This window comes from Gossypium raimondii, chromosome 10 (genome assembly GCF_025698545.1).
Source record: "Gossypium raimondii isolate GPD5lz chromosome 10, ASM2569854v1, whole genome shotgun sequence".
Taxonomy (NCBI): domain Eukaryota; kingdom Viridiplantae; phylum Streptophyta; class Magnoliopsida; order Malvales; family Malvaceae; genus Gossypium; species Gossypium raimondii.
The window spans coordinates 1,091,427-1,109,195 of NC_068574.1; the positions used below are offsets into that span (position 1 = coordinate 1,091,427).

The 17,769-nt window shown below is 31.7% G+C and overlaps 1 protein-coding gene across 10 annotated transcripts; it reads right to left on the reverse strand.

Moving 5' to 3' along the window:
- Positions 1–559: 559 nt before the first annotated feature.
- Positions 560–16,148, reverse strand: LOC105777659 (beta-glucosidase 46-like). Of its 10 annotated transcripts, none has more exons than XM_052622229.1 (13): positions 10,619–10,828; positions 10,353–10,439; positions 10,201–10,267; positions 9,972–10,026; positions 9,800–9,875; positions 9,639–9,713; positions 9,474–9,561; positions 9,131–9,383; positions 8,945–9,060; positions 8,595–8,850; positions 8,411–8,513; positions 8,229–8,337; positions 7,777–8,141 (listed from the first exon to the last, which is right to left on the reverse strand). In XM_052622229.1, exons 5-13 carry the CDS (start codon positions 9,858–9,860, stop codon positions 7,943–7,945), a joined length of 1,260 nt encoding a protein of 419 aa, XP_052478189.1. In that variant the 5' UTR covers positions 9,861–9,875; positions 9,972–10,026; positions 10,201–10,267; positions 10,353–10,439; positions 10,619–10,828; the 3' UTR covers positions 7,777–7,942. The 10 variants fall into 10 exon arrangements, with proteins under 10 accessions (XP_052478183.1, XP_052478184.1, XP_052478182.1 ...); XM_052622228.1 differs by having other exon boundaries at positions 9,965–10,026; XM_052622223.1 differs by lacking the exons at positions 7,777–8,141; positions 8,229–8,337; positions 8,411–8,513; ... (8 more) ...; positions 10,353–10,439; positions 10,619–10,828 and adding exons at positions 560–1,075; positions 1,151–1,259; positions 1,335–1,437; ... (7 more) ...; positions 15,832–15,898; positions 16,014–16,148.
- Positions 16,149–17,769: the final 1,621 nt, after the last annotated feature.

The following is a 17,769-nucleotide window of genomic DNA, read 5'->3' on the forward strand; positions in this document are numbered from 1 at the left end:
TATTTTGGAGGTCCTTATATTATAAAGATTAGATTAAATTAGTCTTTTATTATTAAATAAATTAATTTAATTCTTATACTATTAAAAAGAATTAAATAAGTCCAAATAGTAATAGGATTAACATTTATTGTTTAAAAATGTCTTAAATTTTTTCCAATTGCAATTAAAAGATTTTATTTACGAATCATAAAACTTGAAAATATTAATTACATTAGACCATAAATGATATTTTTACAAATAGTAACTATTAAGTTTATCCCGTTTTGAATTTATTTGATTCTTTTAATAGTAGATGAACTTGGGCCTAAATTGATTTGGCCCAAAACAATACAAACTTGAAAATAATAATCTAAACCAAAATAACTTAAATAACTTTTTAAAAAATACTCAAAATGACTTGAAGTTAAGCTAAAACTAAATTTGAAAAACTTGAGTCTCAAACTTAAATGTTCAAACATAAAATAACTCGAACCAAAACTATTCAAATCTAAAATTGACTCAAATTTAAAATAACTTAAATTGAAATTATTGAAAGCTTTTGAAATTTGAACAAAATCAATGCAGATTAACTTGACCCAAGGCAAATCTAATAAAAGGAGGGTAATAAATGATTAACATGAAAGAGAGATATGTGGAATTGGGCCTAAAATATCCAGATTGATTATAGATAAATGGACCCAATTTCCAACCCAAGTTTTATCCTCATAATCTTAAACCCTCAAAACCCAAAGCTGAAAACTTTGCAAACTATATGAATATGGGTTCATCAAATAACTCTGGATATGGTTTTTGCCTACACGGCTACACCCAATAATTCGTTGGAGCAAATATATAGGACCAAACTTAATAGTAGAAAGGGCTGTCGTTAGCATCTTCTAGTTGCTGCTGGTCTGGTCCTTTCCATTTTCGATGCTCTGCAATGAAGTTTTTGTACCAAGTTGCTGACATTTTTGGTCTTCTCATCAGTGTCTTGTTATCAACATGGTGAAGACCGAACCTAGCTGTATAACCAGAGTTCCATTCAAAGTTGTCTAGCAATGACCAGGCAAAGTAACCCTTTACATTTGCTCCTTTCCTAATAGCATTCAACAGAACAACATTAATCCCTTGTCTTCAATAAACCAGACAGGTTTTTAGTGTGTGTTCTTACTTGATTGCTGTTGACAGTGCATCTAAGTGTCTATCCATGAAGTCTATTCGTTTTTCATCGTGTAAAAGTTCATCAATGGTGGAATCTGCTTTGATTACATCACCGTATCCTATATAGAAACAGGAAACATTATGAGTGTATAGGTAAGTTTCTTTGTGCATGAGAGCTTCGGTTTTTCGCCTACCGTTTTCGGTAATGATCATTGGTATGTTATGGTATTTGTGTTTAAGATATGTTACGATCTTGTCCATTCCTTGGGGATATACGTTCAGCCAACTTATCTCGGTCTGCATAATTGAAAAGCTTCGGTTGTTAGCTTAACCTGCTATGCAGCCTAGTTGTGATTTCGAAAATTCAGGTTACTTACAGGTTCTCCTATAGGGATGCCATTTTTCTGTGAGCTTTGAGCCCAAAATCCTTCGGTTTTCGAGGTCCCTGGTCCTGGTTCACACGCGGAGAACATGCAATCCTTGACATAGAAACTTGTATAGTGGTTGACTCCGATGAAATCAAGCCCTTGGTTTAGTTTCTGCTTCTCGGTTGTTGTGAATTCGGGTAAAATGGCTCCGAGAATGTTTTGCATTTCGCGAGGATATCGTCCGTATATGATTGGCTCTAGAAACCTATATGCAATTTTCGTATTAGACACTTAAAAACTCGAATCTCCACACCTGCATTACCTTCCTAATCTGAAAACGGAGCGGCCTTACTGGTGAAGGAACCTACCAATTGATAGAGAAGGATTGAGCTCGTTCGGCTGCTAGCTTGTCGGCTACAGAGTTGCTGATCGGTTCATACCACATGCAATGCAACACGATTCCGATGCTACCTCTTTGTGATTCCTAGAGTTCTTGTTGGAAATGTTCTTTCGATTAAGCTTATAATGCATCGATTCGAAATTGGATGTTTAGTTCATTGATTGGTACCTGGTATTTGGTTCTATAAACATGAACAGCTGCTATATGTGCTAAGATAATATTATGGGCTGCTATAAACGGCTCCTTCTCCGAATCACCATAGGTACAATTTCCGAACGGCCTAGAACATCGCAACGGTGGGAATATACCTAAACGGTAACCAAACTTGACTTGGAAATCGGGCTCGTTGAACGTAACCCAATACTTCACCCTGTCTCCAAAGGACTTAAAACAGATATCTGCAAAGTATGCAAAATCCTCCCTGTGATTGAAAACAAGAAATAGAACCATTAGTGTCAAATGGCCATTTTAATCCCCATGAAAGAGCTAAAAACTCAAACTAGATAGTTTACTGCGACTCCGGACTTAGCCAACTTCCGTATCTGTCTTCGAGTTCTTGAGGAAAATCGACGTGGGTCAATGTTACAAATGGTTCAATCCCTACAGATAGTGTAAAAAAAACATCATAGGACCAATATGTAGAAAGCTTAAAAACAGTGATTCAAGAAAGGCAAATAAACCTTTAAGTAGGAGACCATCAATAAGGTTGTTGTAGAACTTGATACCAGCTTCATTGATTTCTCCAAATCTCCCTTCTGTTAAGAAATTGAATTACATACATACATACATACATACATACATACATACATACATACATACATACATACATACATACAGATCATAAATGGGTGTTTTCAAAGGGACTTACTAGGTAAAATTCTGGCCCAAGAAATGGAGAACCTATAGCTATTAACACCAAGGGAATGCATGAGATCAATGTCTTCCTATATCACAAAACATCATATGCTTATGATTTTGGATCGGATGGTGAAAATCATGAGGGAATATGGTAAGGAAGTAGGTAGGCACATACCAAATACCTATGATAATGGTCCACTGCTATGTCTGCATTGCTTCCATCAACAATCAAATTTCCTGCAAATACACCAATCTTATTATCATCATTTCCAATCTTATTACCAATCAGATTTAATTTTGATCTCTTTTAACATTTGATTAGATGAAAAAAAATATAATTTTAGTATTTTTAAAAATAATAATAATTCAATTTAAGCTTTTTTAATACAAAACTTTTAAGTTTGGTCTCCCAAATTTTATAATCTTATTAAACAAAATTTCTAGCTTCAACCTTGATTACGTCATACATGTGATAAAATATTTACAACATAAAATTTAGGAAATAGCAAATTTTTACTGTTTGGGTCAAGACTAAAATTCAAAAACTTGAAAAATATGAAACTAAAAATATCAAATTAGAGCACAAGAACTAAATTCATAACTTATGCATACTATAGGGACTAATAATAGAATTTGACGTTAACAACAACAACAAAATAAAGTCAAGAACCAAACAGATAACATCAAAATAACTAAAAAAATAACCCAACTACCCCCTAAGAACAATAATTGAAAGAGCAAAGGTAACTTGGAAATGCAAGTTACCTGGTTTATGGGAATAAACATCCCAATTGTTCAATCCTTTACCATCAGCTAAGAAGCCACCTTCATACTGTCCAAAAACCCAGAATTAATACTACAACAACAACAACAGAAAACGGAAAGAAAAAGTGTTTTAATTTGAACCTGGTAAGCAGAAGAGGCTGTTCCAAAGAGAAAATTTGAAGGAAATGCGGACAGGTTGTTCTTCTTCAAGCTTTGTCTAATAACTAGCAGCTCACATGAAGTGAAGTTGAGTAAGAAGAAGAACAATATCTGTAAGAGAATGAAGAAACTAATGTAAAGCTTTTTCATGGAGATATCCATGGCTGATTCACAAACAAAGCCTGTTTATCGGCTCTTATTTTGACGTATATATATACATATTTAATTTTATAAAGGTCAGAGTATGGAAGAAATGGACCTACCATACTTATCTGCCTACCGTAATGATGTGACTGAAATTGTCACATTTTTGGTCATCCTATTATATTTTAATGCAATGGGATAATTAGAAAATAAAAAATAAAAAATAAAAAATTAATTCAATCTCTTTTTTTTTGTCCGTCTAAATTATGTTCAAATCAATTGGTTCAACCTCTTTCTTTGGATTGGTCCGTTCCTATTCCAATAATCTTGTCACTAATCTTTGATGATGAAAAATTGCTTGGTTGAGGTAAGGGTGTAATTGAATTGAGCTGAGTTTGAATACTAACAAACTCGAGCTCAAACTCAATCAAATATTTATTTTTAAGCTTGAGTTTAATCAAAATATAATTGAGCTACTCTCAATACCAGAGTTAAAAAATCTTTTTTTGGGGTAGAATTAAATTGTATACTTTACGATAATAAAAATGTAATTTTACCATTTTAATAATTTATATCTTTATAATTTTTAAAGGATTAAATCAAAATGATTATTTTTGGGTGCCCAAGTGCAATTTTATCATTATTAATTTAAAATTTTATAAATTATAAAGGGCCTAAATGAAAAATTTTCTATTTTAGGGGGGCCAGGGCCCCTGCCAGCCCCCCTTGGCTCCGTCACTAGCTACTCGTGTTTGAGCTCAATTAAGTTTGTGTATCAATTTTTATACTGAAGCTTGATTAAAATCATGTGTATTCAAGTTCAACTTGATAATTAAGGTTAGAGTTAATAAATATATATTAGGAGCAAAATGTAATTTAATAATAATAAATATATAATAAAATGAAAAACTCGATAAGTCTCACGAGTTTTTAATGTCAAGTATTATTAAGCTTGAATTTAGTTTAAGCTCTACTCAATAATTACTAAATTAAAATTTAATTTTATTCAATCAAACTCGAGTAATTTACTACTACAATCAAAAAGGATTATCCATATAGTTTGAAAACAACCAATAAGAGGAAAAAGACTTACTAAAAAAAGAAAAAAAGGATAAAAGATGAAAGGCAAGCTACCTTAGGTGGGGAGAGACTTGATAATGAAGATTTTATTAGTGATTAAGACTTGTTGTTTTAATTAATCCTGATAATGGAAACAAATGAGTTAACAAGTTGAACATTTCTTAATTAACAATCCAATCCTAGCTTGACTTCTATTCTCCAAAATTGCAAGAAAAGATTTGATGATTGATGACATAATCAATTATTTTAAATCTAACTTTTGTTGCACTTGAAAGAGAAAAAAAAATGTGTACAAGCAAATAGATTTATTTTTAAATTAGGTTTAAATGATAAAATGGTACTTAAATTATATTAGTTTTTTCAAATTGATACTTGAAAATGTTTTTGGTCAAATTTGGTACTTAACCTATTAAACCGTTACTCATTTTATCTTAACGGTTAGTTCCATTAAAAAAATAGCCAATCGTAACTTGCCACGTAGATATCTATTTTTTAAATATAAGTAAAATTTATAAATGCATTTAAAATAGTTAAAAAAATAAAATATTTTTAAACAATAAGTAAAATTTTACTCATTAAATATATCCTTAAAAAATTTCACAATCTTATTCAGTTCAAAAAATTTCAACAACTCTCTTTGCTGCAAAAAATTGATCAACCCATTCAATCATCTTCTTAGAACCTCCAATCCTTTGTAGAATTGATAGGAGGGTAAGTTTGAAGAACCATTTTTTTTTATTGAAACCCTTTTTTGACTGAAAAACTTTTTTTGGTGTAGAACAAAAATTTAGAGTTCTTTCTTTCTTACTTGGCTGGGTGTAGTAGATGTCGACTTCAAGCTCAAAAATTCATGGTGGGTTGAGGGTTGTTCATTGTTCCTCTGGATTAAAAGCAACGATTTGTACTTCAAATACCCCTTGGAGCAAAGGGAAGAAATTCTATGGTTGTTCAAAGTATAAGAAGTATTTTAATTTGTTTTGTTTTGTTTTGTTTTTGTTTTTGTTCCATACCATATTTGGTGTAAATAAATGTTGGGTAGTTGTATATATCTATGAGTTTTTATATTGAAGGCTTAATTTGACAGAAATTTAGTTTTGTTCTAGATTTGAGATGTACTAAAAATTGGTTAAGGAATGTTTACCGTCAATATTATAGGGTTGATTTTTTAAATGAATTTTGTTTGATATGAAGTTTAGTTTAATGATGTTATTTAGTTAAAATGAGATATTTGATTTTTGAATTAAATTGATTTGTATATTCGAATGGTGTAGAGTGGTTGTGGTTTCTTTGAATGGGTTGCAAAACATAATGGCAATGGGAATCTTGATGAATTGAAAGGGTAGATCCAAATGCTATTGATTGAAAATAGAGAAATTAGGATCAGGAATACCGAATTGAATAAAATGGTGAAGGTTGATGAAATAGAAAAGTTAGTGAGGAAGATTGCAAAGCAAAAGGAGAAATTAAGAGGGTATAAATTATTGGTTGCAAAAACTAAGAATAATGTGTACTTCTATAAGGTTGGTTTCATTGCATCATGGATAGATTTTGTTATCTTTAAATTTGTGGTCTAGTGAGTACAATAATTATTTGGAATGCTTTTGCATTATTTATTGACTTTGGAATGGAAGGTACCGGACTTATGAAATGTAATGAGATGGTTTAGCTTTTAAAAATATGTTTATGAGCATATTTATGTCGGATTATATAAATTTGGCATCCCCTTTTATTGGGAAACAATAAAAACAAGACTTTAGAATTGCACTTCCAATTATTGTTAGCTCGATTAAACAGCCCAAAATTTGCCAAGAGAGGGAGGGATTAAAATTGGCCTTTTAAAATTTTGGTGAAACAATAAAAATATGTTTCAATCGATTTAAAAAAGTTTAAACCATTTTCTAAGATGTTTGGAAGTTTTGAAATGATTTTTATGTTTTGAACTTCATAATTTCTTTGTTCAAAAATAAATTTTATTTAAAAATATTTTTATTTGTTATATCAAAATAATTTATCAAATAAAGCTAGTTTAGCAATTATTAACAATTGATGTAAAACCAATTGCAGATCATTCATTATCCATCACAAGTAGTGATCAAGTATGACTGATGTAGTTGCCAAAATATTTAACAGTAGCCTCTTGTAGATGTAAATAACATTCCATATAAAGATAATATAATATCAAAAATCTCAAAATTTGACACGTTTGATATTGATGTTTTTCAATAATACAAAGAGAACATAACACCAAAAATCTTCAAATTTGAGTAATTCACAACTGCAATCTAACTAACGGATTGTCTCTTTCAAGCAGGCCAATGACTTGACGAGCATGGTTGTGCAAGTCTTAATGAGACTATAAGCTAAGATGGTTCAGGTATGAAGGAAGTAGCAAAGGATGTAGATGTTGAGGAGACAACAGATTGAGGGGATGCTGGTGCAATTGATGAGGAGGCTGGCTTGATTGTTGGCCCCCTACATCATGCTGGTAATTTACAGAGTACTTAAAAGCAAAGTTATTTTAATTCAATTCTATACTTTTTGAATTTTGAAATTTTAGTCCTAATCCAAAATATAATGGTTAAATTTGTTTGATTAAAATCAATTACTAGTTATGTGTTATGCGTGCATTTGTAGATTTAGTATAGATTTTTCAACCAGATCATTCTTGATGCAAATGACAATCGTTAATCCATTAATTAGATTTTTAGTGAGTACTATGTGCAAATAAAAAGCTAACATGGCATTAGACATAAATAATATGTTTGCCCCATCAGATTTTGAAAATAATAGAACTTAATGAATTTAACAGTTATTGTTGATGAGGATTGAAATTTTAAATTTTAAAAATATAGGGACTAAAAATACCAAATTAAAGTATAGGGACTAATAGCGTAATTTCAAAAAATACAGCATAATGCACAAACCATAAAGGATCCATTTAACCCCTGGTTTTATCACAAATGACCCTATATACATAGTCTTGTGTACTCAAAATAGTATAACAGATAAGATTTAGTAAAGGGGGATTCTAAGAATGTTCTACTTTTGGTTCTTTTACTATGTGCTGTGATATGAAATTTTTGTACCAAGTTGCAGAAGATTTCGGAGTTCTCTTAAGCGTCTCGTAATCGACATGGTGAAGTCCATATCGAACCGTATATCCTTTGTTCCACTCGAAGTTATCAAGCAATGACCATATAAAGTAACCCCTTACATCTGCTCCTTTCCTAATGGCATTCAACAAAACAAACAATAATAGCTTATCTTCGATGTCACGGTAACTTAAATATCGAGCATTCAATAGAGAACCTTACCTGATTGCTGTTGACAGTGCATCCAAGTATCTGGCAAAATACTCAACTCGTTTTTCATCGTGTAGACGTGCTTCAGTGGTGGAGTTTGGCTTGTTCAGATCACCATATCCTACATAGGAACACTTACATGAGCATGTTACGTAAATGTATGCGTTTAAATGACATTGTTCGGTCTTGCCTACCATTTTCAGTAATGATCATCGGTATGTTATGGTATCTGTTCTTAAGATAAGTTACAATCTTCTCTATTCCTTCGGGATAAACATTCTTTCCGGCTAACTCGGTCTGTATAATTGAAAAGAATCAGCTGTTAGTGTTAAGATTCAGCATATATAGTTGTTGATATCATGTATTGATGTTACTCACAGGTTCTCCTATAGGTGTGCCGTTTTTCTGTGAGCTCTGTGCGCAATATCCTTCCATTTTCGAGGTTCCTGGTCCTGGTTCACACGCAGAGAACATGCAATCCTGGACGTAGTAACTTGTGTAGTGATTGATTCCGATGAAATCGAGCCCTTGTTTCAGCTTCTGCTTCTCGGTTGTTGAAAATTCGGGTAAAATGGATCCAAGAATGTTTTGCATTTGACGAGGATATCTTCCGTGTAAGATTGGCTCTAGGAACCTATATGTAAGTTCAGTAAGGTTCATATACCCCTGTAGGTTCATGTTGCCACCCTTACAAGGTAGCATTCGGTTTGAATGGTGAATAAAATTACCAATTGATAGTGAAGGATCGAGCTCGTTCGGCTGCTAGTTTGTCAACCAAAGAGTTGCTGATCGGTTCATACCAAGCGCCATTCAAGACAATTCCGATGCTACCACCTTGTGTTTCCTATAGTTTAAACCAGAAATGTTATTGATTAAAGCTTACATTGCATGATGTTTAGTGCATTGATTGGTACCTGGTATTTGGTTCTATAAACATGAACAGCTGCTATATGTGCTAGGATGATATTGTGGGCTGCTATAAAAGGTTCCTTCTCCGAGTCACCGTAGGTACAATTGCCGAATGGCTTGGAACAATGTGATGGTGGGAATATACCCGTAAGGTAACCGAATTTGACTTGGGAATCAGGCTGGTTGAAGGTGACCCAATAGTTTACCCTGTCTCCAAAGGACTTAAAACAGATATCTGCATAATATTCAAAATCCTCCCTGTGATTGAAAACGAGAAAATAAAGCCTTTAGTGTCAAATGGCCATTTAAAGCCCCATGGCAGAGCTAAAATTGAACAAGATAGTTAACTGCGACTCCGGACTTAGCCAACTTCCATATCGGTCTTCGAGTTCTTGAGGAAAATCGATGTGGGTCAATGTTATAAATGGTTCAATCCCTGCAGAAGTGTAAAAAAAAGCATAGGACCAATATGTAGAAAGCTTAAAAACAGTGATTCAAGAAAGGCAAATAAACCTTTAAGTAGGAGACCATCAATTAAGTTATTGTAGAACTTGATACCAGCTTCATTGATTTCACCAAATCTCCCTTCTGTTATACATATACATAAATACAATATTAGATACAAATACTTAAGCTTCAACAGATCATAAATGGGTGTTTTCAAAGGGACTTACTTGGTAAAATTCTGGCCCAAGAAATGGAGAACCTATAGCTATTGACACCAAGGGAATGCATGAGATCAATGTCTTCCTATATCACAAAACATCATATGCTTATGATTTTGGATCAGATGGTGAAAATCATGAGGGAGTATGGTATGGAAGTAGGTTGGCACATACCAAATACCTATGATAATAGTCCACTGCTATGTCTCCATTGCTTCCATCAACAATATTATTTCCTAAGATATCAACCAATCATTTATTATGGGAATCTCGCGGTACTCAAGAATATATTCTTTTTCCCTCTTGTCCAAAAACTTTTTCATGAAAAGTCAAAGGATTAGGAAGCTAAGAACAAATCAAGAGCGAAACAGATTCATACACCATAATCACAAAGCAAAAGCAACAAGTACCTGGTTTATGAGAATAAACATCCCAATTGTTCAACCCTTTACCATCAGCCAAGTACCCACCTTCGTACTGCCCCAAAACCCAGAATTAATATAATAAAAAAAAAGATAAAAAAAAAGGGTTTGCCGGGGTATTAACAGATTGAGACACAAACCTGGTAAGCAGAAGAGGCTGTTCCAAAGAGAAAGTTGGAAGGAAATGCAGACAGGTTCTTCCTCTTCAAGCTTTGTCTAAGAATTAGCTGGTCGGATGAAATAGAGTGAGGTAAGAAGAATATTTGTAAGAGAAAGAAGAAACCAATGTAAAGCTTGTTCATGAAGATATCCATGGCTATTCAGCACAAGCATTGATCAAAGCATGGACAGAGATATTTTAAACTAATTTACTTTTTATAGACCTAAGGGTAAGGATGAAACTTACCTACTACTTTTTTTTCCTGCCGCCCGCAACTTGTGACGGAAACAGTGACGTTTGGTTATTGTATTTATATTAATGGAAGGGATATATTCACCATTGATGTTTGTTGTTAGTTTTGGAAAATCAATAAGAAAACAGAGAGCAGGAGTTGAAAGGAGACTAGACGAGAAAAATATCAGAAAATGTTTTGAATTGGGAAAATGCTCGGCACTTTCGTTGTAGTTTTGGTGAAAGACTTGTCCTCGCCACGGATCAGCTGTCGGTTAGATTAAAAATTGATTAGGAAATTGATCCGAAAGATGGTTTTGAACCAGGTAGACTGAGAAGGTAAAAATCGGCTAAACGACTAAAATATCAATTGAATCAGTTATTAAATCAGTTAAAAATTGGTTGGATGTTCTTTTTTTAAAAGCATTGATCTAACTTAACTTAAAATTTTAAATGGGTATTTTTATCACTTGACTCAACTAGAGATGTGCATAGGCCGGGTCGGGCGCAACTAAAATTTTAGGGTCGTTTGTTATGCCTGGGCCTGGCCTAAAAAATGGACCTAAAATTTTACTCAAGTCTAATCGAGATAAAAATGTTAAAGCTCAGGCTCGACCCAGTCCGCCCATATTAATTTTTATATTATTTTTTATATAATTTTAAAAATATATATAATACATCAAAAATACTAAAAACATCTAAATTACACTAAGATAGATGCAACTTAACAAGCAAATGCCTCTAAAATAATAACAAAATTAACAAATGTCTTTAAAATAATAACAAAATTAACAATAAAATAAGTTTTATACAATATGCAAACAATAATAACAAAATAGTAGCAGCATAATAGTCAAATGGTAGTAAAATAGTGAGAAAACAATATTAAAAAAACAAAAAAAATAGTTTTTTGTCCTTTAGTGAATTCGGGTTGGGCCGGGCCCGGGCCAAAAATGCTTTACCCGAGGCCTGGCCTATTTTTTAAACAAGCCTTATTTTTTTGTCTAATCTCATTTTTCGAGCCTATATGTTTGTCCAAATCTTCTCACATTTCGAGTAGCCTTTCGGGCCGGACCTGATAACCCGACCCATAAATAAGTCTATAACTCAACCAAAGATTCCAATTTACATTTTCCTTTTTAAAATGTAACACCACTTACTATTACGTAACATTTTATTATATTACCAAGCTGCAAATTAATCAAAAATATTAGTCCTATCGTACATTCAATAAGCGTGGTGAATGAAATAAAAAATTAAAATAATAATTATTGATAAAGTAATAAAAAACATAAATAATTATGAATTAGATTTTGATTATATTGATAATGTTGAATTTTAAAACTTAAATCATTTAAATTTAAACCTTTTAGATTTTGACTTTTATTTTTAATTAAAATTTGTCATTAATCTTTTAAAAGAGTCGAATTTAACCATTAATATTTTAAAAGAGTTAAATTAATTTTTTAACTAAACTACTAACTAAAACGTTAAGTTTTTAGATATGGTAGCTTTGTATGACAATCTACGATACGCCATGCTAATTTTTGAATTTTTATGAGCTATTTATAATTTTTATATTTTATATTTTTTTGAATATTTTAAATTATTTATTGACATGACATATAAAACAAACCATGCCATGTTAACATAAAATACACATAGATTGCCTTGCCAATATCATTAAAAATTTAATATTTTAGTGAATATTTTCGTTAAAGAAAAGCAATTTTACTATTTTGAAAGGTTGATGGCCAAATTTAGTTTTAAAAAAGGGTCAAATTGATAAAAATAAAAAATATTGAAGACTAAATTTATCATTATACCGTTTTCTTAAATAGATTAAATTACTTATATAACCTTTTAGTATATAACTTTTCTTTTAAAAGTTTAATTATTCGATAATTTCTTAATAAATTAATATATAATTAACTCGAGACATCAATTTAATTAAAACATTAAAATAACAATATAAATATATATTATTCGTAAAACACTAGAAAAAACTTCACATATCAAACATTCCTCTTTGAGATTTTTCTTGGAGATTTCAAACAATTTTAGGACTTCAAATTTACGTCTTGAGATAGTCTTAATATCCTTTCAAATGGACAACAAGATTGATTATTACGAAATTAAAAATAACTATGAAGGTTTGATTAATTATCTGTAACGATAATTTTTAGTACGGTAACATTTAATATTAGTTATATTTATGTTATAAAAGTATAAAAAAGTTATAGCATATTAGTAAATCAAAATAATATAAAATTAATTCCTACTAAAATATTTTGAACTTCATTTTAAGCATTTTAATATCCCTAATTTTTATTATATTTTTAAGGAAGTTTTTCTTAAAAAAAAAGAAAGTTTATATTTAAGTAAATTACATCAATATCTTTAGCTGTATTTTTCTTTTTGTTTTTACCAATTGAGTTAGTGTTCGTTAATTTATGACACTTGCTCACTAGGAATTTAATATTAGTTAAAATAAAACTGCATGTTATTGAATATTTTAAGGATAAATTTTAAAATTATACATGAACTTTGATTTGTACAATTTTCATAAACAACTAACATCATTATCAATAAAACACCATTTTATGTTACATATTACACACACAAATTCTTATATTTATTCAATATAAAAATAAATTGATGCATTCATTTCTTTAAACGTGTACAATTGGATCGAATAAAAGTTTTATATATACATTTGAACCAAAATCAAAATTTAAGGTGTATAATTGCACAAAATCAAAGTTCATGTATCAAATTGCACATTATATCAAAGTTCATGTATAATTATGATATTTATCACATATTCTAATAATAATAAAGAAATATACAAGGACCAGGGATTAAATAACCTGATTTTATCTTTGACAGCTCAATCAGGAATCTGCTAGGATATACAGCAAGAAAGCAATAGGATTGAAATATATCCTTCTGATATACCAGAATTGAACCATATATCATAACCAGACAGGATCATTTAGTCCCTGGTTTTATTTATTACAATTAAACCTATAACATAATCTTGTCTAATCCACAACATTATTACAGAACATGTGATGTTTTTTACAGTCTTTTGCTATATGCTGCGAGATGAAGTTTCTGTACCAAGTTCCTGAAGATTTCGGAGTTCTCCGAAGCGTCTCGTAATCGACATGGTGAAGTCCGAATCGGATCGTATATCCACTATTCCATTCAAAGTTGTCTAGCAGAGACCAAACAAAGTAACCCCTTACATCTGCTCCTTTCCTGATAGTAACATTCAATGGAACAAAACAATAAGTTGTTCAGGTTCTTGTCATGAACCGGTTAATGGTTAATTATAGAATCTCACCTGATTGCTGTTGATAGTGCATCCAAATATCCGGCCAAGTACTTGATTCGTTCGACATCGTGTAAAAGTGATTCAGTGGTGGAATTTGGTTTATTCATATCACCATATCCTACATGAGAACACTTATATGAGCTTGTTATGTAAATGTATGTGTTTAAATGACATCGTTGGTCTCGCCTACCGTTTTCGGTAATGATCATCGGTACGTTATGGTATCGGTCCTTAAGATAAGTTACAATCTTCTCCATTCCTTGGGGATAAACATTCTTCCCGGCTAACTCGGTCTGTGTAATAAAAAATCGAAAAGATTCAGCTGTTAGTGTTAAGATTCAGCATATATAGTTGTTGATATCATGTATTGATGTTACTTACAGGTTCTCCTATAGGTGTGCCGTTTTTCTGTGAGCTCTGTGCGCAATATCCTTCCATTTTCGAGGTTCCTGGTCCCGGTTCACACGCAGAGAACATGCAATCCTGGACGTAGTAACTTGTGTAGTGATTGATTCCGATGAAATCGAGCCCTTTGTTCAGCTTCTGCTTCTCGGTTGTAGAAAATTCGGGTAAAATAGATCCTAATATGTCTTGCATTTCTTGAGGATATCTTCCGAATATGATCGGGTCTAGGAACCTGTAGTACTGTCTCTAATTCGTAAACTACGGCCTCGTTCGTATAGAAAATGAAGAAGAGAATGGTGAAAGGAACATACCAATTGATAGAGAAAGATTGTGCTCTTTCGGCTGCAAGCTTATCAGCTACCGAGTTGCTGATTGGTTCGTACCAAAAGCAATGCAAGACAATACCAATGCTACCGCCTTGCGTCGCCTACGGTTTAAAATGGTTTTAACTCCGATATGTTTTTAACTAGGCTTTAACATGAATGACAATGTGAATAATTAGTACCTGGTATTTGGTTCTATAAATATGAACAGCTGCTATATGTGCTAGGATGATATTGTGGGCTGTAATAAAAGGCTCCTTCTCCGAATCACCGTAGGTACAATTACCGAACGGCTTGGAGCAACGCGACGGTGGAAACGTACCGGCTTGGTACCCAAACTTGACTTGGAAACTGGGCTCATTGAACGTGACCCAATACTTTACCCTGTCTCCAAAGGACTTAAAACATATATCTGCATAGTATGCAAAATCCTCCCTGTGATTGGAAACAAGAAAATAAAGCCATTAGTGTCAAATGGCCATTTTAAGCCCCATGAAAGAGCTAAAACATGAACAAGATAGTTAACTGCGACTCTGGACTTAGCCAACTTCCGTATCGGTCTTCGAGTTCTTGAGGGAAATCCATGTGGGTCAATGTTACAAATGGTTCAATCCCTGCAGATAGTGTAAAAAAACATCATAGGACCGATCTGTAGAAAGCTTAAAAACAGTGATTCAAGAAAGGCAAATAAACCTTTAAGTAGGAGACCATCAATTAAGTTATTGTAGAACTTGATACCAGCTTCATTGATTTCACCAAATCTCCCTTCTGTTATATATATACATACATATATACAATATTAGATACAAATACTTAAAGCTTCAACAGATCACAAATGGGTGTTTTCAAAGGGACTTACTTGGTAAAATTCTGGCCCAAGAAATGGAGAACCTATAGCTATTGACACCAAGGGAATGCATGAGATCAATGTCTTCCTATATCACAATACATCATATGCTTATGATTTTGCATCAGACGGTGAAAATCATGAGGGAGTATGGTATGGAAGTAGGTAGGCACATACCAAATACCTATGATAATGGTCCACTGCTATGTCTGCATTGCTTCCATCAACAATCAAATTTCCTGCAAACACACCAATCTTATTATCATCATTTCCATTTTTTGTAGAACATTGAGGATCAATTTGGGAATTTGACCTGGTTTGTGGGAATAGACATCCCAATTGTTTAAACCTTTACCATTAGCCAAATAAGCACCTTCATACTATCAAAGTTCAAAGAAAAGCGTTTTGGTACTACATCTAACATTGGTTATTGTTTAAAACGAATTAAGGGTTTGTTTAGATAGCAAATGATGAAGTAGCTGATCCAATCGAAACCTGATAAGCAGAAGAGCTTGTTCCAAAGAGAAAATTGGAAGGAAATGAAGATGAATTATTAGCCAAGCTTTGTTCCAAAGACAACATGTGTAAGAGAAAGAAACCAACGTAGAGCTTCAATGACACATCCATGGCTCTATTACAAAGATGCTGTTTGTATGTTACTATTACTTAACATATTTATATAAATTCTATGCGGAATTGAAATAACCCGAAAATTTTAAAATTCGAATTGATTTAAATTGAAATTGACCTAATAAATTAGGTATATTATTATGGAAACAAAAGGTGAAAAAGAGTTTATCGATATTATGTTCTAAGAAGACAATAAGAGAAATAAAACGACATGAAAGAAAGATGAGAGAGCAAATCTCCTTAGCTAGGAGAATTTGTAAAAACTCTTTCATGGTTAGGACTGGTTTGGCACTTCCCACATGCTCTACTTGAAATTAAATATTAATTTATTCGTTTCGAATTTGATTCGAAATATCAACAGTATACTCGATTATGACTTGATTCAATATGCCGCAATTTTTAAATTTTTAAATATTTTTATAAAAATAGAATATTTTTTTATTTTTAATGATGTTATTAATTGGTTTTTAGGTATAATTATCTATAGAAAATGTTAATATAAACTTTGTTATCATATATTTTGAACCAATATTATATATAAAAGGGTATTTTGATAATTATATCAACTGAGATAGTCTTTTCCTAAATTGGACTCTAAACCAATTCAACTAATTGAAGAATTAAACCCACCCCAAAATTCGATTTCAAAAAAATCCCTAACCCTATAAAATCGAGTCGAGTTAGAACCTACCTTATCCAAATCTTTGACCATCCCTCTTACTAATTCAATGGTTTTTCTACATCATAAGTAAATCATGACTCAGATTTGTGCGAGTTTAAAGACTCCATTATCAGTGTACCGAATATTTTTCGAAACAAATCTAATTTCTTTTGCAATTTGCAAAATTCGGCAAAGAAAACAAGAAAAGAAGTAAAATCTACTAATTAATCGGAATGCCGTGCACTGCATCAAGGCTGTCCTCTTTCATCTTTTTAAGGTAAAATTTATTTTCAAGTCCCTTTCAATTACAATATTAAATAAATTGGTTATTCCTAAAATAATCGCTATCATTTTCGAAATTAAGCAAATGAGGACAATTAATTATGGTGTTAATATTTTCCACCGATTGTAAATAATTTTGATTGGTATAATAATAAATTTAGCCATTGATGTTTATATATTCTAAGTAAATATTAGCTGAATGTGTAAATATTGCAGATTAGATTTATTAAATCAAGACTAATTGACAGAATGTGTAAACTTTGAGAGCTAAATTTATTATTATACCAATAATAAATATATACATGACTAGACTTGTCCATGGAGTGAGAAGATTTGGATAAAAATATAGGCACAAAAAATAGGTTTAGATAAAAAAATAAGACTCGTTTAGAAAATGGGTCGGGGCATTTTTGGCCTGAGCCTAGCCCGAACATGCAAAAAGAAAAAATGTTGTTTTCTTTTACTACTTTGTTGTTGTTTTCTTTTTTCACTATTTTGCTACCATTTCACTATTATGTTACTATTATTTTGTTGTTATCGTTTGAATATTGCATAACTCTTGTTTTATTATTAATCTTGCTACTATTTTATCTTAACGTTATTTAAGTATACATAATTGTTTTTAATTTATTTTAATTTGTTGGAAAAATTTTATTTTAACGTTTTTAGTATTTTTAG